This window comes from Meriones unguiculatus, chromosome 20 (assembly GCF_030254825.1).
Source record: "Meriones unguiculatus strain TT.TT164.6M chromosome 20, Bangor_MerUng_6.1, whole genome shotgun sequence".
NCBI lineage: Eukaryota > Metazoa > Chordata > Mammalia > Rodentia > Muridae > Meriones > Meriones unguiculatus.
In genome coordinates, this window is record NC_083367.1 from 12,052,200 (window position 1) to 12,076,526 (window position 24,327).

The following is a 24,327-nucleotide window of genomic DNA, read 5'->3' on the forward strand; positions in this document are numbered from 1 at the left end:
ACATCAATCACTGGTTTTTAAAATGCCCTACAGACTTACAATGACCTGATCATAATAGAGGCAATTCTCAGTTGAGGTTTCTTCCTCTTAGTTACTTTAGAATGTTTCAGGTTGACATAAAGCTAGCTAGAAGACCACCCCTGCAGAGAACACACTTACGGGTTCTAGCACTTCTGTGGCTGCTCAGGAACCTGACAGTGGTTCAACATCCAGGAGGCAGAGGTGGGCAGATCCCTGAGTTCAAAGCCAGTCTGGTCTACAGAGCTAGTTCCAGGGCAGCAAGGCTTTACAAAGAAACCATCTCAAGAAACTAAAAACAAAGAAAACAAAACACGGCTACTTATGACTGCCTATAATTGCTGTGCCAGCAGATCCAGGCCCTTTCTGGCTTCTGGTCTCCTGCATGCATGTGGTGCACCTAAACTCAGGTGAGTCCACACATACATGTGGGAATGGAAACTTTCAATCCTAGCATTTGAGGGCCTACAGATACGGCTCCATAGTTGAGAGCACTTGGAGTGATTACCTGAGTGTTGGGAATGAACTTGGATCCTCTGAAAGAGCAGCAAGTGCTCTGAACCTTTGATCCATTTCCTAGGCTCCAAAATGAACCTTTTTAAAAGGTAAAAACAGGTAAAGAATGAGTAAGCTGAAAAAATCAGGTCAAGAAACTCCCAAAGGGAAGCCAAAAGGAAAAAAAAAAAAAGCATATTTAACTAATATGGAGGACAGAAGTAGATACTGAAATAATAGACAAAGTACCTTGTGGGTACTAAATGATAGAATACATCTAGACATAGGCTGAATTTTATGAGTACTAAAGATAGTAAGAAAACATTGAAAAGTTTTAAAGTACTAGAATAAGTTCTTTGTGTGGGTTTCAATTTCAGAGGCTGAAATCAGGTTGCCAGACTTGGGGAACTGCTGAGCTCTCTAGATGGTTCTCTCTGCCTTAAAAAAACCAGAACAAACACACATAAAACAAAACACAGAGCTAGCATTAAGGCTATGTCTTCAACCCCAGCACTCAGGCAGGCAGATCTGAGTTTGAGAGGCCAGCCTGGTCAACAGCGGGGGTTCCAGGACAGCCAGGGCTACACAAAGAGAAACACTCGAAAAGCTTCTGTGTCTGCTGTATGCCAGAAGAGTCGTTGGATCTCCTGGAGATGGAGTTACAGATGGTTGTAAGCTTCCCTATCTTGGTACTGGGCTTCTTTACTGTAAGTACCCTCTCAAGATGACATTTTGTTTGACATCCTCATTGGTGAGCTTGTTCATGATCATATTAATGATTCTAATTATGTGCACTCTACATTTTTTTTTCCTGAATCACCATTATTTAGTCCAAGAATAGCCACACACACCACTCATCGACTCCAATCTCAGTCAGATACGGATGGTTTAGTAACACACACCCCAAGACTGATCATCATCAGGGACACAGTGGACTCGGGAGCCAAACTACGAAACTGAGTTTTTCTGAGTGAGTTTTTAAAGGAGTGGAGTTGGGGGCACAATCAAATAAGAAGAACCAATTCTTTTCCAGATATGTTGTGCTAGACAAAGCATTTCAGCTGACCTTTAAGCTAATTGGCTGGGATAGAAATTTGGGGACTTTCCAGTTTCCTACCATTCTTGTGAGAAAGGAACATTGCAGGCTCTTGTGGTTTAACTCAAGCAGAACACACATTTATCAATAATTCAAGCAGAATATACATTTATCATCTCATTATTCTAAGCAGCAAGTATTAGATTGAAGCAGCAAGTTTGAATTGAAGCAAGTATTGAATCCCACGCTAGGGAAGTCAAAATGGCTGTTCTTTTGTAAGGCGGTAAGACCTGGACATGTCTCAATGTTGGTGTGCCTAGACAATTATTATTATGGTGTGTGTGTGTGTGTGTGTGGTGTGAAGGCCCACATGTGCCATGGTGCACACGTTGAAGTCACAACTCAACTCTGGGATTGGTTCTTTGAAGGGGGTTCGGTAGGCTTTCGTCACAAGAGCGTAACACACACTAAGGCATCTTGCTGTCCCCTTCTCTTTTAATTGAGCAGTTATTTACACAGTGAGTCATTTTTCGGTGGGCGACCGTCTTGGACAGCGAATCCGCTTATAGTTCACATAGGATCCGTGTTGATACAGACTAGGTCACGGTGCGCTTAGGCCTCACGCCCTGCAGCTCCACCTCTGGGGGCGGGGGGAGATCCGTTTCCGTCGGGTCACACACGGAAGGAGACCCTCCATCAGCGAGCCTGCACGCCTCCAAAGCTATTTCCGCCTGCCTTCCTACGAAGGCCGTGACGCGCCTTCCGCCGAGGTGGGCGTGGCAATAGCAGTGCGGCGGTACAGCGCCATCGTATTGAGGTCGCCGGCTGATGACGCAGACGTGGAGTCCTCACCACGTGTGCGTCGGCTTTCCTGCTCCAGGGGTCCTCCTTGCCTCGGTGCGTGTTCGGCTGCGACCCCGCGGCCCGGTAGGTCCGCCCGGAGGCCATGGAGCATCTCTCCTTAGAATTGGTGGCCGGTCCGCTGAGGCTAATCGCCTCCAAGAACGAGAAGAGCCGCGGCGAGCTGAGCAGGTTCCTGACCAAGCCGGTGAGCTTGGGCGAAGGGAGGCGGGCCCGGGCCCACGAGGAGTCCCCGGAAAGGGCCTTTGTTTTTCGGGGACAGGTTCCACTCTGTCGTCCCCTGCCCGGGCTCAGGCTGTGGTGGAGAGCATGCCCTTCCGAAAGAAAAGCAGTTGGTCCTCTGCGAGGCTGCGTCTGTGCCCCACAGACACGTGCATTTCCTAAGGCACTCCTTGCCTTTCCCCGCCCCTCGTTTGCTTGCAAGCGTGTTTTCCTTTTTGACTGTGTCGGTTCTTATTTGGCCCATTTATTCTGGGCATAAGTTTCAGAGCAGCAGAGGAGACAGATTGGTCTCTAAAACAACGGAGTTTCCATCTACTTGGGAGACGGCTCGTAACAAACAACTAAAGGTCAAAACAAGACAGCTAACTTAAGGAATTGAGAGGCGAAAGAATTTTTTGCCAAATGCGTTTTCAAGCCTTGCCCTACTGACTACTGCCGAGTTGAGCTTACTTACTAAGCAACTTTAAACTTGCGTTTTAATTTCTTTTTATGTTTCCCTCCCTGCTTTGTAAGCTTGAGACTAGAAAAACTTGTTTTTAATTTTATAAAACTCATCTGGTCACGAATGCATTAAGTACATATACACTCCGATGTTTTAGTAACCAACAGCAGTATATCAGATCCATTAATTCTCAGTCTCTGTGTAGCAACCTCATATGGGTCGCATAAGACCATCGGAAAAGAGATTTACGTTATGATTCATAACAGCAAAATTACAGTTACGAAGTAGCAACAAAAATAATTTTATGGCTGCGGTCACCATAACATGAGGAACTATATTAAAGGGTCACAGTATTAGGAAGGTTGAGGACCACTGATCTAGATCTTGCTAAAAACTACAGGATGGACCCAGACTCTAGGCTGTGATAGACTTAGGTGTGTTTAATCAGGTTTATTTTTAAAATGTTTAATTTTTGCTCATGCTTCACCTGAGCATTACAGAGTAATTAAAAATAACTGGGGCAACTGACCCTCTGGGTGAATAACTATTTGGAGGTCTGCACTGATGTGGCCAGAGAAATTACAAGGCAGAATATTTCCCCCCTTGTCCTCCACGGTCAACTAAGTCCCAGGGAACTGTGGGGCATCTCTGAAAGTCCTTGACTGTGGAAAGCCACCTGTACTTCTTCAGGAATGCCACGGAAATGCCACTGAGTGGGCTCTTACCAGTGTCCAGTCTTCCAAGAGGAAAATTCCTCCATAGCTCTAAGTGAAACAGCCCAAGCAGGGCCTTTGACTTATCCGCAGAGCAATTGGCCAGAGGCTCTGTCCAAACACAAGTAACCCCTGAGAACCAGATCTTCAACTGGCCTTGGCAGCAGAAAGTGATTAATTCTGGCCACCCACATGGTCTTTGTGGCATTTTGTTTGTTTTTCTTTTGAGACAATGTCTTTATGTTTGTTTATTATTATTATTGTTTCTCTCTTCTCACTGACTTACTTTATTGGATTCTAGCTGGTCTCAGGAGTCTGTCAGATTTTTTCTTTTTGTGTTGGATAATGGCTTAAATATTTTCATTCAGGGTGGTTACACTTATACTGTAGTTTTTTGTTTTGAATTTGGTGGCCCCAGTGCTGGGAGTATTGGTGCATACTGCTGCGTTCATATGTACCCCTGGTTTTCAAAACAAAAACATTTAATTAGAGATAAATGAAGAGGTGAAAATACTGATTCACACTGGAATTTGAAATTTGAAGAAAGAATATTTTAGGAATGTTTTCTCTTTTAAAATCTCATTATCTGGTGACTGTATTCTGATTCCAAGAACTAGGTGTCAAGTATTTGTGGTTTGCCGGGTGAGATCATCCTGGGTATTGAATCTAGGGCCTCACACTACATCACTGGGTTTGAGACAGCATCTCATGCTGGCCTAGAATTTGGTGTATAGATGATACTGGTCTGGAACTCACAGATGCACCTGCCTCTGCCTCCTGAGTGCTGGGATTAAAGGCGTGTGCTCTGCCTGGCCTTGGTATTACTTTTTTTTTTTTTAATTTAAGTATTTACTTTTTGAGGCAAGGTTTCCTATAGCCCAGGTTGGCCTTCAACTTGCCATATATCTAAGAATTAATCTGATTCCTCAATTCTCCTCTAAGCACTGTGATTCTAGGTGTGTGCCACAATGGTGGGCTAAGTTTCAAAGTCTGTGTCCATTTTTTTCACTGCAGCAGTGAAAGCTACTTTGATCACTGCCTACATTTACGTTTGTGGAGAGGAGAGTGTTCAACACCAAGCATGGGCATGGGGTCATAACATAGTTGAAGATTTATTTTTATTAGCTTTGAGAGGTGGTGTCTATCTGCCTGCCTGGTAATTTCAGGTGCACATGGAGGCCAGAAGAGGGTGTCTGATTCCCTAGAGCCCTCATGACAGGTGACGGCTGTTAGCTGTAGTACTTGCACTGCTGAGCCAGATCTCCATGCTCTGTGCGTGTGTGTCTTTGTGTGTATGTATGTCTGATGTCTGCAAAAGTCAAAAAAAGGGTGTTGGATTCCCAGGGACTGGAGTAACAGGTAGTTGTGAGACACCATGTGGTGCTAGGAATTGAACCTGAGTCGTCTCCAAGAACAAGTGCTTTCAACTGCCGAGCCAGCTGTCTATCTCTTTCCATTTTCTCCTAGTTAATTGCATTTGTGCTCCTCTGCAAGCTACTTCTTTTTTTGTTTGTTTGTTTGTATGTTTGTGGTTTTTTTTGTTGTGCTTTTCAAGACAGGGTTTCTCTGTGTAGCACCGGCTGTCTTGAAACTTGCTCGGTAGATCATGAGTGTTTTAAACTCCCAGAGATCCCCCTGCCTCTGCCTCCCAAGTGCTGGAATTAAGTGCACATCACCACCACCCAGCAAGTTACTTAACATCTGTCTTTTGTTTCTTGATTAAATACATGTGGTAGCTTTCAAATAATATAGTTGTAGGTAATAATTATAAGCAGGAACTTTAGGCTGGTGATGTAGATCAGTGAGGGGTCTCTGCCTAGTGTGCATTAGGGTTGAACCCCAGTACTGCCACAGCAAAACAGTACAATTTCTAGCAGCATCAACACACCTCAGGCCTGTGCTCTGCAGCAGGAATTTTAGGTACTTCCACTAGCTTCTCAACCTTAGCTTTTATTTATTTATGTTTGGAGACTGGTTTGGCCTCAAACTTTTTCTTCCGTTTGTAATCTGTAAAGTGGTGATGATATCACCAACGTGGGCTGCACTATAAGTGCCGTGGATAAAGTGTTACTGTGGGAAATGCTGTACATACCAACAGTGCCTAGCACTGCATGGTGACAGACAGCTGCAGTAATTATTATTTTAATATTTTTTTTGCGGGGTTGGGCTCTAACCCAGGACTTCACTATGCTTGGTAAACTCTCTGCCTTTGAACCTCCTAGCCTTAATCTATTACTATCCTAATTATTTAGACAGGGTCTTGCAATGTTTTCCAGACTAGACTTGAAACACCCACCAGGCCTCAGGTTCCGGAGTACCTGTGACTACAAACTTGTTCCATCACACTTGGTTCTGTATTTGATTTTTTTTGTTGTTTGTTCATTTAATGTTCATTTCATGTTGATTTTGTAGTTGAATCTAGAGATCATACATGCTCGGCCATTTGCTGTGTGACTAGTCCTCTGCTGCTGTCACTGAATCTCTTCTGTATCTTTGCATTCTTTCCACTCTTTTACCATGGTCAGTGCAGCAAAAGCCAAAACTTGGAGTTTATGGAAGAAAAGAACAAAGCGTGCAGAGCTACACAGGCTCTCTGGGTTCTGTGACATGGAAAAGAGAACAACTTTGTTTTACAGTTTGAGTTTGCAGAGCACAGCAGGTTACTAGGAGCATCAGGTTTTAGCTAGAGCACACCAACAGGACTTATTCTTCTGGCTGTCACGCTGGCCTGCTGTGAACATGTGGACATGTGAATGCCAGGAAGAATTAACTGAGTAGCTGGTTGCCCTTGAATTGATGCTTTCCCTTAAAAGGCCGTGGGCCTTCCAACAGCCCTCTCAGTTAACTTCTCTTTGTTCTGGAGGAGTGCGATTTTCAGTTGTCTTCAGTAGGGACTCTAGGAAGACTTGTTCCCTTCAGTCACTGCTCCCTCTGTTTCAGACTGGCAGTTGAAAAGCACCTAAAAGAAGGACCGTAGCTCTAGTGTCAAGTCCGGCAGGAGGAACTGCAAAGTGGCAGATTAATCTGTTTATGAATTGTGATGTTCAAACATTTTCTTTGTAGAACACAGTTTTGAAAAAAATGCATCAACCTCTTTTCTTCCTTCCTTCCCTCCTTCCTCACAGAGATCCACCTGCCTCTGCCTCCCAAACACTCAGATTAAAGGCATATGCCACCATCCCCAGCCTGTTAAGATTGTTTCTAATTCAGCTTCATTGTAATAGTATTAGTTCCCTAGTATATCTGTGAGGAATTTTTTTTTCTTTTGTTCTCTTGAGGCAAAAACTGGCCTGGAAACTAGACTAGTCTGGCCTTGAATTCACAGAGATCTACCTGCCTCTGCCTCTCAAGTGCCTCTTGAATACGTCACCATGCTCAGCTCCTTTTTTTTTAATTTAATTTTATTTTTATTACAGTTTATTTACTTTATCCCAGTTGTAGCCCCCTCCCCGACCCCCTCCCAGTCCCACACTCCCCCCCCCCCTTTTTTTTAATGCTTGGGATTTATAGGGTATTTTCTCTTTTTGCTCAAAAAGTTTATTTGATAAATGAAATTATAAGTAACTGAATTGAGATAAGAATCACAAAGGAAGCTTACACAGTTAACATCTTTGAGAAGAGGTAAATGCAAACGTACTAGTTTTATCTCAGTTCAGTACACAGGCAGACCCACAAATAGGAAAAATTATTTCTCATTTTTCCTGGGCTGCTTTTGTGAATTTAGTAAGTCTAGTTGAATGAAAAAAGAAAAAGGAAATAAAAGGAGGAGGACATGACTACTCCTAAAGTATGGACATTTTTTATTGTAGATATAAAGAGAAAACAGGCAGCGGGAAGAGTCTGGGCTGAGCATGGGCAGCAGACTAAACTGAACCATGAGAGGAGAGAGGGGCCTATAGTTGGGGGCAAGTGAGGAGCCTAGGGCAAAGAGTGGCCCTTGGACCATTGTCTGAGTTATATAGGGGTTAGGCTGCCAGAAGGGGAACCCAGCTTGTGGGAGGGAGAGGTTTAGGGTAAGGGGTTGGAGTGTTGGGAGCAGCCACAGGTACTGAGGGAGACTTGTTTGGGGTTTGAGACATAACACTAGTTATAGCAAAGGGACTGAATTGGTTTTGAGTTTTTGTTTTTCTGTTTTTCAGGACAGGGCTTGACTGTCCTGGAACTCTCTGTAGACCAGGCTGGCCTTGGATTCCGAAATTCATCTGCCTCTGCCTCCAGTGCTGAGATTATGGTGCCACCATGCTCAGCTGCTTGCTCTTAAGTTTTGATAAGAGAGCATCTGAACCACCTTACACTTAATGTGTGCAGATGGCTTGTAGAGTTCTCTCCTTTTGCCACATGGATTCTAGAGATGGAACTCAAGTTGTCCACTTTGGTCGCAGTTACCTTTACCTGCTGAGCCATCTCAGTGGCCCAGTATTTGGTAGTTTAATCGGTGTCCAGAGTTTCTTTCAGACTAAGCACCTAAATAAAAGCCACCCAAGCTTTGTGAAAGAAAAGTGAGGAAGTAGGAGAAGATAACCGAGGCTGTCCCAGTGGCTCTCATTCTACAAAGAAGCAGAATTTCCCAAGAGTACAGTTACCTAGGTGTTCTAGTAGACTTGGGTTTGGAGGGTCAATTCTTAAACATTCACTGCTTCATTGTTCCAGCAGCAGGGAAACAAGATCACAGATGTTCTGGCTTGCAATCTACAAGATGAGAAAGTTGACTGTTAGGATTGTCCTGTGTAACTCTACACCTGCATGCTCACACTTACTCCAGCTGCCCCTCTTCAGTTGTTGCATTTACACATTCATAGTTTTAATAAAAATGTTTTATTTTAGAAATATATTTGTTGATTGAATGTTGTATAGCCAAGAATGGTCTTGGAACTTCTTCTCTTGCCTCCCAGATGCTGTGGTTACAGACATGAACTTCCCTCTCCTAGTTTGTGTGTTGGTGAGTGAACTCCTTACAGCTTCATGGGTGCTAAATACTCTATCAACCAACCTAGTCCCCGACCCTAAGTGTTGTTGTTTTGAGACCTACTATGCTGTCTATTCTGGCTGAGAGCTTCTGGGCTCAATCCATACTCCTGCCTCAGCCTTGTGAGCAGCAGAAGCAGTAAGCATGCACCATAACCTAGCTTTTTGTTCCGTATAGTTTTCCTACTCCCCCCTGCCCTCCACTTTACCATATAGCCCAGGATGGCTTAAACCCGCAGTATTCACACTTCAGCTGTTGGGTATTACTGCCCGTGGCTTGCCCTCAGTACTTAAAATCTCATTAGGTCATTCATCGTAGGGAATTGAGAAAACTTAAAAGACAGCACCAGTGTGGTGGTTTAATGTGTCTGTTAAGGCTGAGGATACAGCTTTGTAGTAGAGGGCTGTGATTCACAGCAGTGCAAACCAACTTGTATAATAGGAAAAATAACAAAAATAACAGGAAAATCCTGGCCCCTAATGTTTTTCAGTGTGATGTCATTTGGCAATAGGGCCTTTGAGGTCATAATAAAATTATTCTAGGGTTTTTTGTTTGTTTTTCAAGACATATTTTTCTGTGTAACAGAGCCCTGGCTATCAGGGACTTACTTTGTAGATAAAGCTGGCCTCAAACTCACAGAGATCTGACATCTCTGTGATTAAAGGTGCTGGGATTAAAGGTGCATGAGCCACCATGCTCGGGTTATCCTAGTTTCTTGCCTGTTGCTGTGGTAAAATATCCTGACAAAAACAGTGCGATGGAGAAAGAATACTGGTTCTCGGTTGAAGAGTATAGTACATTGTGGCTGGGAACTCAGTTCAGGAGTGTGAAGCTGCTGGTCCCATGCCCACAGCCAGGGCTCAAGAGGATGAATGCTGCGTCTTAGTTCTTCCACTTACACAGTCCTGTCTGCCCGGGGAGTGGTCCTGCCCCTCTGAAGCAGCTCTTTCCACAGCAGCTACCATAACCAAGGCAACCCCTCACTGATGCTGTGAGAGGCTAATGTAGAGAATCCCTCACAGCTATATCCAAAAGATGAGTCTGTGTCGTAGGAGTCCAGATTTGGTCAGTTTGACCATAGTAACTGACTGTTGATACAGAGGTAAGAATGAGATCGTTAGATAGAGTCTTAATCCAGTGTGGCTTATATTTTGTGAAAGGTCAGAGAAATGACACTGGTGATTCTGACAGAGGCCGAGATTGGATGTAGCTGAAAGCCTAGTAACATGAAGGATTGATAGCCACTGCCAGAAGCCATGCAGAGTCCAGGAAGGCTGATGCTCCTGTGAACTTAGAGGGAATGTGCTCCTGCCACACCTTAACTTGAGACTCCAGAAATAAATGGGGCAGTACTGTTTGTTATTTTAAACCATCAGTTTATAATAGTGCTTTAGTAGCACTGGAAAACTAGTTTATTTTTCATAAAGATTAAAAGCGTTTTTTAAAAGTCCTTCCAAAATTACCAGCACATGCTCCTTGGCTTACAGTGTAAGTAATGGAGGATTCTGATACTCCCATTGTAAGCTGAAAATAGTCAAAATATGGTTTTATTTTTACACCTAACTGCTAGGTATCCTACTTTACTGTAAACATGGTCAGAACATTTATTAGCTAATAGTTGGGTGAAGTCATCCAGTATAGATCCTGTTTTATAATAGTGTTAGATAGTTCATGAATTTTTTTTAAATGGAAAGTAAAGATCAGTGCTTTTGTGGGTATACTTTTACAGCATTCTAAAGACTGGATACTTGTTAGATGACTTTTACATACCTAGGATGAAAACAGATGTATTTATTTGTTTCTGGTACTGGGTGTTAAGCCCACCCTCATGCAGGATAGGCCAAGTGTCTACCACTGAGCATAGTTTTGGCCTCTAAATATGTAGCTTTTTTTTTTTTTCGGTAAGATAGGAAACATATATATCTATATTCTTTTGATTACCCCCATTGGCATATATAACTAGAAAAAGACTGGATGAAATTGGTAAGATTATTCTAAACATGGTATGACTTGGAGCTTAGAAACGCACTCTCTGACAACAAGCTGGGCTTACTATACACACCTCCAATCATATTACCTGGTGGTGCGTGGCTGGATGTGGTGGCGGAGAATTTAGGTTGCTGCGAGTTTACAGCCAGCTTGGGATGCATAGCAAGATCTGTTTGAACCAGACAAAAACCTCTGGAATGGAATTCCTCCTTTAAAACAAGGTGTTGGTAGTAGTTCCGTTGCCTGCTCTCGGACTGTAGGTCTTGTGTCTCAGGCTTCTGAGTGCCAGGGTCACAGGTGTGTGATAATGTACTCCTCTTTAAAGTGGTCTCCTAGGAACACTTGCTTATAGTTAAAAAGTGCAGCTACTTCTCCGTGTCATGGCCTACTCTGTTACGTTTCTTTCCCTTTGATTGGTCGTTTTAGAAACTGTTAATTCTCTGTCTTCATTTAGGTTTCTGTTGCTGTGATAAAACACCATGACCAAGCACAGTTTGGGGAGGAAGAGGTCATGCTTTGGATCAGAGGGGGAGAGCCTTTTCCCTATTTCAGATAGTGAAATCTGATGTTTTACAGTGTTAAAGCAGTACTTTCTGCTAGCTGGTTGCAGTGTGAGCATCTCCTCCCCACCCCCATTTCCCAGTTTTCTTTTATATGCTTATAGATTTTCTGAGACCACACACTAGGATTTTGTGGTTTACCTCCTCCTACACCCAGGCCTTGCCTTCACATTTATTTACTTATTTATTTATTTATTTATTTATTTATTTATCGTGTATGCAGTATTTTGCATGCATATACACCTACAGGCCAGAAGAGGGCACCAGATCTCACTGTAGATGGTTGTGAGTCACCATGTGGTTGCTGGGAATTTAACTCAGGCTCTTTGGAAGAACGGCCAGTGCGCTTAATCTCTGAGCCATCTCTCCAGCCCCCTGTATGTCTTTTCTTACAGGTGTTTTCCATCATGCCTTAAAGTAACTGCAGAATTATGTTTTCATTTCTGAGGCACAAAGGAGACGGGAACACTGGGGTTTATATTCCCTGGATGGTGTTGTGACCCTGTAGCATTTACTGTTGAGCCTGAAGTTGAATATCATTTAAACTAGAATCCCAAGTACTGGTTTTCTTGTCTATAACCTCAATGGACTGAAACTCTCAGTAATAAACTATAATCCTTTATTGTAACAAAACTGTACTTTGCTTTACTATGAACTCTCTTAAACAATTTAGAAATCAGTGTATGGTTCTAAGCTAGATTTCTGATCTTTCCAGTACTAAACAATATTTGTGTACATTTGCCTTGCTTGCCACGCAGGTGTGGACCCCTCAAGATCGCCAGTGCATCCTGGATTCCCTGGCACAGTTGCTCCTGGATAAGGACTACACCCTTTTGCTTGGTCGCCAGTTGCGCCCTATTCTTTTGGATTTGCTGGAGAGAAATGCTAAAGCCATTAAAACTGGAGGCCAAATCAACCATGATCTGCATGAACGCCTCAGTGTGTCAATGAGCAAACTCATTGGTAGCCATCCTGACGTTCTTCCGTGAGTAGTTTGAGTCATGTTTCTCTGTGAGGTGATAACCTCTTTTCTCAAGTCTTGTGGGGTGGCTCTTGCTGTAACCAAACCACTTGGGAGGCTGAGGTGAAAGGCCGGTGAGTTTGGGGCCAGCCTCCATTATATAGCAATACTCCTGAGATTTTTGCCAAATTTTTTTTTTTTTTTAATTCTGTAGAGGGTGGCACAGAGGTTTGAGAACAGATAGGGTCAGTTCTCTCTTACACCATGTATTTACTGGGAGTAGAATTCATGTGTTCAGACTTGGTGGCAAGAGCTTAGCCCCAGCCATTCCCTCACCAGTTTTTACTGAATATCGCAGTCTAGCCCTGTGGTCTTCTCTCAGTCTACCACATGCCGGGGTCCAGATGTGCATTGGGACTCCTGGCTTAGCTGTCACGACAGGTTTGAGGAAACAGCCACAGTATCTCAGTCATCTCAGAATTTATTAAGATGTGCATATGAGGTAACTAGGTGGCTGGGTGAGGAATCTTCCTGGAACAGCTGAAAGGGAAAATGAGCCAAGCTTCAGTAGCTGGAGCTGACTCAGTGGTTGAGTTCTTGCTGCTCTCTCAGAGGACCAGAGGTTGGCTCCCAGCACCAGCCTCAGCTGTTCACACTTCATATAGCTCTAGCTAGAGGATCTGACAGCCTCTCTGGCCTCCATGGGCCCCTGCATTCCCGTGCATATAGACACACACACGTAAATAAAGAAGTCTTTATAAGGGAAGCAGCTTCAGACTGGGAGTGTACCTCAGCTTGCCCTACCGTGTGTGGCTTGACATTCAATTCCCAGTTTTGCTCCCCAGCACCCAAAAATAATCTGTTAGATTAGCAGTGATGTTAGACCTGGATTCTGATGTGTTACTGGTTTACACTTGTAGTAAGTTGTGTGTTGTGTGGTTTTATAAGTTGAGAAGACTAGGAGCTTGCATTCAAAATGGTATACTGCTTGATAAGGTTTTCATCTGGACTTCACATAAGGGAAGAAGAATGAAGAGCTGCATTTATGCTATTGTAGAAGCAGAAGTGGCCTTAGAACTGAGCTTCCCTGGGAGAACGCAGGGCTGTGTTAGGGTGCACTAATGGATTGGCTGGCCGTGTTTCAGCCAGCATCAAGGTTTATGTTCTTTTGTTTTTGTTTGGTTGTGGCCTCCAGTGCTGGGATTAAAGGCGTGTGGCCCTGTGCCTGGCTAATTTTATGTTCTTACATGAATGTCACACAGATGCTTACCTTCACACTTTTCCACGAATATGGCTTATAAAAGCTGCTGTGCTGCAGGAAATGTAAAATGTACCAGAGGCCATTAAGAATGTTACTGTGGTCCGTTACTCAGATAGCATGTGTAAGGCCTGGGCTCCAGCACTACACTAAAACAAAACAGACAAGCTATGTGTAAAAAGGCCTGGCACAGTGGTGCATGCTTTTAATCCCAGCACTTGGGAGGCAGAGGCAAGTGGATATCGTAGTTTGAGGGCAGCCAGATCTACAAAGTGAGTTCTAGGATAGCCAGAGCTACACAGAGAAACCCTGTCTCAAGAACAAAACAAAAAAGGAAACAAACAAAAACCCAAAAGAAGGGTTGTTTGTAAATGACAAGTTAATGTATGGTTAAAATGAACTGCCAGTGATTGAGTATTGTGTTTATTTTGACAGGGTCTCAACCATGTAGCCCTGGCTGACCTGGAACTCACAGAGATCCACCAGCCTCTACCTCTCTAGTGCTAATATTAAAGGCTAAAGTCATGTGCCACCCAACTCTCTTCAGCCATCCCCAACACATCCCTGTCTCTGCTTTATGTCCTCTTCTGTTTTTGTGTTTACAACCCATTGAATTCAGTTAGTGCGGCCTGCTGACTGAATTTTATCTTGGTGCTGTATGGTTGAGTTGATGGCTGCTGGGGCCATGTCACATCCAGAAAACAGCATTTCCCAGCGCCCCTCCATCCTCTGTTCAAAGAGATGCATGGTTATCTGACACTGATGAAAACTGCTTTGGGTGCCTCCCTGTGTTAAGCTACGGCTTCTCTTTCATCCATAGGCATATGTCAGTAATTTCTGTAGCCGTCCAGCATTAGAAAGCATGCCACATCCTTCAAGATTCTAGAGTGGGCCAAAAAGAGCATGTTATAACACTATAATAGAGGCAACAAAAATTAAAACCCCATGCTTGGTGGTGAGAATAGCCTGAGAATAGGCAGAGGAGGAAGTGTCTTTTAGAACTAAGATTTCTGTAAATTGCAGTGGTGCTACAGGCAAGACAGAAAATGAGGATTTCTGTGTCTCTGTCTCTGGCTCAGACTGTAAATCAACTCATTTGTCTTACCAATTTCTCTCTCTGGTTTTTGGTAAGCAACAAACCTGACAACATTTTCTCACACATATCTATCTTGTGCACATATTGGAGATTGTGTACACTGTTATAGTCATTAATGTGTTTACAATTTAAAAATGCGTGCATAGTTCATATATAGTTAAAAGCAATTCATTGGCTTTTTTTGATAGTCATTTTATGTCAATTATCAACCCAGTCATTTTAGAGTATTTGCTTTTTGCTGGGGATTTAAGTTGAGGCCCTGCGCATGCCAAGTAATTGTTCTACCATTCAGCTATACCTTTACTTCTTTATGTACATTCATAAAATTGCTGACTTTGAACTTAATGGTTTTCCTGCTTTAACCTCTGAAGTTCTTGGAGTATAATCACCTGATACTAATTCTTTTGAGTCTTCTGCTTTTTCCCTCACCCAGATCTGAAGGTTTGCAATTTTGTTGTTGGCTTTTAGTTACATGGGCTTTTATTATTGTACTCTATTTTTTCTGTTAACTTTTTATTTACTTTCTTCTAATTTGAAATTGCTTGTTAGATAAAAATTTCCCAATTTTAGTTTTCTTTATCACCGTGTAGTTTTAAATTTCTCTTATGTATTTGTGTGTGTGTGTGTGTGTGTGTGTGTAAGTGATCTTAGAAAGATCCCGTCTTATACTTTAAGATATACCTTAAGCACCTGGTTTTGTTCCCACAGATTCAATTGAACATTTCTGTCTTGTTTCTCTTCTGTTTCTGTAAGTGGCTCTTATTCAGCATCATTTCAAGAAGAGTTGTAGCATGTGGGTTTTTTTTGTTTTTTTTTTTTTAAACATAGTATCCAAGCTCATAGTAAGACTTCAGTAAATGTTCAGTGAGTACATTCTGTGGTTACCACTCAAGATGTGCTCTGCTTCTTTGGGTAAAGTTTTTGGTGATTTGCAGATTCTCAACTGGTGTCTCATGCCAAGGTTTGGTTCCTGAACCTGGAATGGTTTTAGTCTTTAGGCTTATATGGCTTCAGCATAATTCTCCCCACGTTCAGAGGTACCAAAAGTTCTGGTACGTTCTGCAGTCCTGTGGCTGAGGACAAATGGGCACTTGGCTGTTGGTGCCAGTGAATGACAATACTGTCTTCCCTCCTGCAGGTTTGCCCTGCGCTATTTCAAGGTCACCTACCCAGTGTTTCAGAGACTCTTCCTTGAGAGTTCTGATGCTAACCCAGTGCGCTATGGACGCAGGCGGATGAAGCTCCGGGACCTTATGGAAGCAGCCCACACATTTCTGCAGCAGAGGCAGCTTGTTTTCCAAGAGCTCTGGGACTGGAGCGTGTGTGTCCCTCTCCTCAGGAGCCATGATGCGTTGGTGCGCTGGTATGTGGCTTAGCCTGTGCTCTAACTTCAGAGAGGGGACAGGGGAGGAGAAAGAAAAACGCTTTAGATATGTTTTTCTTAAATCATTTATTTTATGTGAATGGATGTTGTCTGTATGTGTTTGTTGGATTCCAGGACTTGCAGTTATGAATGGTTTTGTGCTATCATGTGGGTGCTGAGAATTGCACCCCAGTCCTCTGGAAGAGCAGTCGGTGCTCTTAACTGCAGAACTGTCTCTTGAGCGTGTTCTTGTGTATATTTAGTTCATAATCCTTTTCCTTAATCATCCAGTGTTGCTTTAGGAAAAGATGATATACGTGGAGATTCACCCTTTTCCCTGCCCCGCTAAATGAATTCATCATGTTAGCTTTGTGCTTTGCTTTCATTATTGTGTGTTATGATAGTTAAGATTTCACTTTCTAGCATTCAGTTGACAAGTACTTTTCTTAAGCAGTGTTAGGCCAGCAGAATTGCCCTGCTTCTTTTCCCCTCAGGCATACAGCTAACTGTCTTGCTTTGCTGACCTGCATGAATGAAGAACACAAATTATCATTCCTAAGGAAGATTTTCAGTAGTGATGAATTGGTGCATTTCCGATTGAGGTAAGCATGGGCCTTCTTGGAGGTCTTGCTGTGTCTTTTCTGTGGAGACTTCATGGAACTCTCTTTCTTTAGGTTGTTAGAAGAGGCTCAGCTGCAGGACTTGGAGAAGGCCTTGGTTTTGGCCAACCCAGATACCTTCCTTTGGTACAAAGGAAAGGAGCCTCAGTACATTCAGGGGCACCTTCTTTCAGCTGACCTCTCTTCCAGCGTGACAGCTGTCTGTGGTGTGGTGCTGCCCAAGCATCCCTCTGGTCCTAGAGAGCAGGTATTGTGGCTCAGTAGGGGCTGTGCTGCATCTACCCTGACTATGCCGTTTCCTTGGTCAGGCTCTATGAGTTATTTGTGATCCATACTGAGTTTGCTAGCAGTGTTTAAGGAGAAATGAAGAGAAACTCACCTTTAGTGTCCCCCAGATATTCCCGCCATCTCTTTTAAATACAAAATTAGAAATACCATGAATGCCACCTGTGTGATGCTTGAACTTAAGCAAAATGTAAAGGTGGGCAGACTTACACAGGCAGCATGTGGTCCCAGCTCTTCAGTTGTCTGAGGCAGGAGGACCTCTTGAGGCCACCCTAAATAATACAGTGAGGCTTTGTCTCAGATATAATACAGAACAAATGAGAAAACCAAGGCTGACGGTAAAAGAGACTTACGGACTGAGGCTAGCTTGGTTCCAGCGCTTAGATTGGTTAGGCTAGGACCACTAGCTAAAGCAGGAGACTAGCTCTTACTGTACTGGAAAAACTCAGATCATTTGAAATATAATGCATTCTCTCAGTGCTCAGATTTTTCCAGCTATGTCACAGGCTGTGCACTCTTAGTATGTGTGTATTTCTACATCTGTGCAAAGAGATGCACGCGTAACTTGTATTTAACATGTAGCTAGGCTGCTAGTTCTTGCATTGTTGAGCTTTTAAAGTTTTTACAAATTTCCTTTTTAATTTTTATGTGTAGCTATGTGTGCCTGAATGTGTGTTCTGTGCACCACATGAGTGCAGAATCTCTTAGAGGTCAGAGTTTTTTTGGATATGCTGGAATTGTAGTTACAGCCCCTGCGCCGTTAATCTTATGTATAAAATGACAGCATAGTGAAGGAGGAATAAAAAGCTACTGGTGATTGATGAAGCTCTTCAATTTATTTAGAAATTACTATTGGACTGGAAAGATCATTCCAGTGGTAAGAGCAGTTCCTGGGCCAAGTGTGGTGGGCATGGTATAAATCCTCCCGCTTAGGAAACAGAGGCAGCTATGAACTTGAGGTCAGTCAGAGCTGCAGCGTGAGACCCTGTCTCAAACAAACAAAAGAGTGCTTACTTCTCTTGCATTGAATTGAGCTCAGTTTCCAGCATTTACAGCAGACAACCCACAGCTGCATGTAACTCCAGCTGCAAAGGATCTGGTGCCCTTTTTTGAATTCCACAGGCAACAAGTACATATGTGTTGTACAGACATACACAAAATACCCATACACATAAAATAAAACGATTTAAAAAATAAAAAATGGCACCCGACACCTTTGCTCCACACAAAGAATTTTAAAATATGAAGAACATACCATTCTGAGCTTGACTTACATACTTGTAAGGTCAATAGAAGCATTGTTGTAGAACTTACCTGTCATTTGGGGGAAGGTCTCTGTTAATAGTCTTTCTTTTTCTCATTTTTCTCCTTAGACAAGTGAGAGGAGCTCTTCACGGGAACAGGAGCTGGCACTAAAGTCCTTTGTGTTGGTTGAATCTGTGTGTAAAAATCTTCAGACTCTTGCTGTTGCAGTAGCTTCTCAGAATGCTGTGTTGCTGGAAGGACCAATAGGAAGTGGCAAAACTTCCTTAGTTGAACATTTGGCTGCAGTGACAGGTCGAAGGAAACCTCCTCAGCTTCTCAAAGTCCAGCTTGGAGATCAGACAGACAGCAAGGTAATTAAGAAGTGGCAAATTGTGCTGGGTTGCTGTGTTGCTGTGTTTGAAGATGTCAGCATTGTAATATTTTTGCTAAAGGAATTAGGAATAGTTATTGCCCTTGTTTCTGAGTTTTGGGACAAGCTTTGTCCACCTCACATGCCTCCTTTCCTTGTTGAAATTTCTTTTCTATGACTTGTCAAAGGAAATAGCTTTGCTATCTCAGGAGTTGGTTTTTTTCTAATTAGCTTCTTTCCACAGATGCTACTGGGCATGTATCGGTGTACGGATGTCCCTGGAGAGTTTGTCTGGCAACCTGGCACTTTGACACAGGCAGCCACAAAAGGTCACTGGGTCCTTCTGGAGGATATTGACTATGCTCCCTTAGATGTGGTACGCCATCTTGCTAAGCCCTTCACTGTGCACCTGTCTTTGAGGAACATTTTGTCCAGAGTGCCCTGGGATGGTTTGGTGGTCAAGAGGTTTAGATGATACATTGTAGGAAGCCCATGCATAGTTACCTGCCTATTCTGACTTTAGCCCTTGGGTTTCTTTGTTTGTCTCCTGTTTAGCAGAATACTTATTGAATGTTTTGTGCTCTTTCTTGTAATGTTTGAATGCAGTGAGCTGTCTTACTGCCTGGTAGGAACTGTTAGGGGATACACTGGTGCTTTGACATCAGGGGATGAGGACAAATGAGGAAGGAAATGATGTGCTCGCAACTCTCTGCTGAGGAAACTTTTCCTTAAACAGCTGTGGAATTTGTTATGTAGCTCATGCTGACCTGGGGTTGTCATTGATCTTGCTTCTGCTGTGATTACAGGAGCACGACACAGTGGAAAGATCACTCATGCAGTGAAGAGTCAGTCTCCGTTTTCTCTGAAACCTTTAAACAATAACCAAAAACATGTCTTTCTTTAGAGAAGTTCTTTGAGATTGAGTTTAATTTTTTTTTTTATAAGATGAACCTTTAAAACAAATGTATACTAGAGGAGACAAATAATGGCTGTGTTTTTGGGTCCCCATTTCCATCCCACCAAATCTAGCTGTTTCTGGCTCATTCTTTAAGACTTAGTGAATATTTTTCTCTTTGGAGCAGGTTCATTGAATTTTTCTGAATTAAGCTTAATCATGCTGTGTGGTTGTTTGCATGTCTCTCATCTTTCTCCTTTTTTAAAAATTAAACTTGTTTATTCATCTCTCATAAGAATTAAATCCTAAGTGCCATTTGTTTCCATCCTACTGTCTTGCTTGGTTCTGGGCCACAGTAAGCACTCAATGAATATTGAGTGGAAAAGATCTTGTACTGGAGTGCAGGTAACTCAGAAAACACAAATGCATATGATTCCAATTTGAACTGTGAAAACTGGATGGAGTTTCCTTTAAGGACATGTCCATCATTTGGAGGCAGATGGTTGTTGTTTGTTTGTGTGACTTCTGTCTCAATGGGGTTTGTGGTTTAGGTTTCTGTGTTGATCCCTCTGCTGGAGAATGGAGAGCTGTTGATTCCTGGCCACAGCGACTGTCTGAAAGTAGCGCCTACATTTCAGTTATTTGCAACCAGGAGGTATGTGCAACTGCCCTTACTGTTCCTGTTCTGAAACCATTAACTGAGGCTGCGTATTGGGGCCTGAATGCATATCCAGAAAGCTCTGGGCATTCAGGAAATGCCATGCAGCTTAGTCAGAAAGACTCAAATTCAACTTTGAGCTCTGTCATTTGTAGTCGTAGTTAATTGAGCAAGGGACATTACTGGGCTTTTTTCTTTATACATTATGAGAAAGTTCCTGGGGGAGGATGGTTAATGTTTAACTATGTAGTTTATGGAGTAAACATTGAATATATATCCCCCCTTAATCTGGAAGTCTGTAATAACTTCATGTGTGGTTTTTGGTAACCAACAGTGAACTTTTAAACATGTTAAACAAGTATGTTTTGCGTGAAGTTATTTATTCTTTACGGAAGCATCTTACCATTAACTATGATTACCTAAACACGCCATGCCATTTTTTTCCAGCACTTTAAAAGTAATTTGATCAAAATTCTACCACTCCTTTTTTTGTTAAAGACTTGTGGGCCAAATATTAGCCTTTAATGTTTCATCTGTCCTATTTATCTTATTAGGATCTAGCACTGAAATGGCAGCTTTCATTTATGAATAAGGAATTATATAGCATCACTCCATTTATCTGTGCTTTCACTTATTGTGGTTTTAGATGCTTGGTCATCAGAGTTCATATGATATTGTTGTAATTGATTACTTCAGGGTTTTGTAGTTTTTAATGTGGAGACGTGCTGTGTAATGCAAACTCAGTTAGCAAGCTTCAGTTTCTCCCAGGTGTGAGGATAATATGCTTCATTCTTGCTTTTCATTCCTTGCTTTGCCTAATTAATAGAACTTTACCACTGCCGTCTATGTAGGTTTTGGACTGTCTGGTTTGAGTCATCTACAGAGGTCCTGGGGGGCGGTGTCGTATGTATAAAGCAGGTTGACTGTAACTCAACATGAAATCTGAACATTTTATGTCACTGTTTGTGTTTTCTCCTTTAAAATTCAGGCTCTTGAGCTGTGGAGGAAGTTGGTATCGACCACTGAATAGTCATGCTACTATGCTAGACAAATACTGGACCAAAATTCACTTGCAGAATCTGGATAAGGAAGATCTGAATGAGGTGTGCAGCTTTGGAGAAGAAGAATGCTTTTCGTTTTTGTTTTCTGCTGTGAAGATTCCAGTCGGTCCACTTAGATGGGAACAGAGGAAGTGGCACAGAGGAATGTTCCTAAGTGAAATATCTGAGATCTAGAATCCAAAACCTTTGTTTTTATTTTATTTTTTTTCGAGTTCAGAAGAGGAAACCCACTACCCTGGAACTAGAGATACCACACTTTAAACAGAGCTATTATAGAACATTAATCTCCGCATACACCTAAAGTTTTTCAAACCTTTTCTTCTGAGATAGGATTTCTCTATATGGTCCTTCCTGTCCTGGAACTCACTCTGCAGACCAGGCTGTCCTTGAACTCATAGAGGTCTGCCTGCCTCTGCCTCCTGAGTGCTGGGATTAAAGCAATGCTTCACCACCAAACTGCCATTTTCTTAAACTTCATGTCTTAATTATATCTTAAATATGCTTTGTATTGTCTGCTGGCAATGCCTGCTCAGCCACTTGTGACTTGAAGCTTTCTGTGGTCTTCTAGACATCCCTGACCACATTGTTCATTTGGCAGGCTGATATGCTTCTCAGACAAGACAGGTGAACTTAAGGCTCCTTTTTTATTTTTATTTCCCTGTCAAACAGATGTGACTGTCAAACGTTTTATGACTCCTTGGGACCAGTAGTGTGCATGTGCTGCTCTCTATGCAGTGCTGAGTGGCCATTGTAACAAGTAGGACTGGACACTATGCTGTAGAATTCTACTTTCTACCTTCTAAATTTTAACTGCTTTTTGTCAGTGAACCTTTCATGGTCTGTTTTAATTTCTTTTCCTATAGCTATTGTTTTTCTGTTTTTAAATGAGGTTTATAGAATTATTCAGGATCACACAAAGAAGTTCTTGAGGAATTCTTTAATGACTAAATTCCTTATACTTGGGTACCTACGGTTCAGTTATTTGCGTATCTGGCTTTTGTTCTCTAAACAAGTTTAGATGGCTGGATTGTCAATTTAGTATGAAGTTGGGGAAAAGTTGTGGAATTTAAGTATGGTGAATGTGCGGGAGCACGGTACAGAGAAGCCTCTTTCTGGTTGAGTAGTGTTAGCAATTTTTGTGCACTCCCCATCCCTCTGCTGGACTAGTAGCATGTCCTTGCCCAGACTCGGGCAACGTTCTGCTAAAGTGCATGTCCAGTGTGGTAGGTACTTTGAAATGTCTCCCTACCAGTGGACTTTCCATTCTTTCTCTCCTGGAATCAGGTTCTTCAGAGCAGATACCCAAGCCTCTCTGCTGCAACTGATCATTTGCTTGATATTTACATTGAGCTTACTGGAGAAAAACATTGCAAGCCAAGTTTTGGTCGTGACCAGGCAGACCTAGAAGTCTCAGAAGCTGAGAAAGAAAACAGAAGAGTGGTCCTTGAGGGGAGAGAGTTATCTTTAAGGTACCGGACTACATACTGCGTTCAGTTGGTATTTTAAAAACATTTCTCTGGAGAGTTCGCAAAAGCAGGTGATCCTAACAGGTCAAGTTTACAGTTTGCATCGTGAGATCAGATCCCTTTAAACAGCCTATGGCATGTGCATGTAATTCTAGCATTCTAAGAGTCTGAGGCAGGGCAGTCCTCCAGGACTGGACTATGGACCAAACTGGAAACAAAAACTTTAAAAATTAACTTAAATTGTTTCTTTTGTTTGTTTGTTTGCCTGTTTGTTTGTTTTATGTGGAGCTGGTGAGGATTGAGGCAGAGTTTGTCTGTGTAGCCCTGGCTGTCCTGGAACTCTGTCTGCCTGCCCCTGTTTCCCAAGTATTGGGGTTAAATGTGCGCCACCACACCTGGTCTTAACAGGTCTTAAGTAAGTCTTTTGGGTTTGCTCCATATAGTGAGTTTTATGCGTCAGCTCTCCATTCTCAGGATTAGGAATGAGTGGATCCCTGAGTTTGGTAGTATTTAGTCTCTTTCCTTGTTTCCTTGTCTGGCATGGGTCAGGGAGAAATGGGTATGGTTAAGAACTCTACTACTTTTTTTTTTTTTTTTTTTTAAGAATTCTACTACTTTTTCCTTCACGTTGGTAGAAAAACGAGGAGACTTTAGTCATCAAATAACCTTAGACTTAAGAGTGTTAAATAAATTGTCATCTCTTTGACCTAATCTTTTGTGTATTTGTTTTTAAGGGATCTACTGAACTGGTGTAATAGAGTTGCTCATGGCTTTGATAGTACATCTCCATCAGCATCGTTGCATGTTTTTCAGGAGGTAAGATGCTGTTGGTGTTTTCTGTGGCTGCCAGCTTCTTCAGCTGGTTTACTCCCCCTACTTAAAACTGAGCTGCTTTGAAGCTAATCCGATACAAAGAATAACTTAGCTTTACATAGGCTGTTTGTAGAAGCAGGAAGGCTTTACAGTGGAACAGTGAGGTGAAAGCTGGACTGGAACGGGTTGGTGTGGTATAGCACAATGCCTCTGGTCTTTGTAGCCACTGTACCATCTCTTCATCTCTCTTTCTTTGGTTTAGAGAACTATATGGGAGCTACAGAATCTGATGTGTAGAGTACATGTTGTATGTGGCGAAGGTCCTTCAGAAGTAGAGCTTTGCTAATTCCCTAGGAACAAAGTAGGCTTCCTAAGCATAATGGGCTCCTAAAAAACACTGGCTCTGGCAAGGTGTTGTGGTTTCATTTCTGAGGTTGAAGAGAGAACTACAACCCAGTTTGATTTGCATTCTCAAATGTATATGCTAAACTTATTTTGAGTAGAAAACAACCTCCTTTGGAGTACATACTATATGCTTTCTTAACTTTAAAATGTTGTGTAGCTGTTTTCTTTCTTTTCTGTTTCCTTTTTGGATTTTTAAGACAGGTTTCTCAGGCTGTCCTGGAACTCTCTCTTTATACCAGTCTGGACTTGAATTCAAATATCTGCCTGCCTCTGCCTTCCAGGTGTTGGGAATTAAAGGCTCACCAGTAATGCTATTTTTACTTTTATCCGTCATTTTACAATGAAAATTCTTTCTAATTTTCTTTATTCTTTATAATTTATTTGATTTTATTTTATGTGCATTAGTGTGAACGTGTCAGATTCCTTGGGATTAGAGTTACAAAGAGTTGTGAGCTGCCATGTGGGTGTTGGGAATTGAACCCAGGTCCTTTGGAAGAGCAGACAGCGCTCTTAAACACTGAGCCATCTC

General features: G+C 42.4%; 1 protein-coding gene across 1 annotated transcript in view; it reads left to right on the forward strand.

The window, feature by feature from the left end:
* Positions 1-2,342: 2,342 nt before the first annotated feature.
* Mdn1 (midasin AAA ATPase 1) overlaps positions 2,343-24,327 on the forward strand; it is a 128,545-nt gene continuing 106,560 nt past the window's right edge. Inside the window, exons 1-11 of the mRNA XM_060373408.1 lie at positions 2,343-2,597; positions 12,061-12,287; positions 15,756-15,980; positions 16,475-16,582; positions 16,655-16,847; positions 18,259-18,501; positions 18,745-18,876; positions 19,947-20,050; positions 21,042-21,156; positions 22,399-22,583; positions 23,315-23,396. Coding sequence (XP_060229391.1) covers positions 2,496-2,597; positions 12,061-12,287; positions 15,756-15,980; positions 16,475-16,582; positions 16,655-16,847; positions 18,259-18,501; positions 18,745-18,876; positions 19,947-20,050; positions 21,042-21,156; positions 22,399-22,583; positions 23,315-23,396 — 1,716 coding nt within the window. The 5' untranslated portion in view covers positions 2,343-2,495. The remainder of the gene's footprint in view (positions 2,598-12,060; positions 12,288-15,755; positions 15,981-16,474; positions 16,583-16,654; positions 16,848-18,258; positions 18,502-18,744; positions 18,877-19,946; positions 20,051-21,041; positions 21,157-22,398; positions 22,584-23,314; positions 23,397-24,327) is intronic.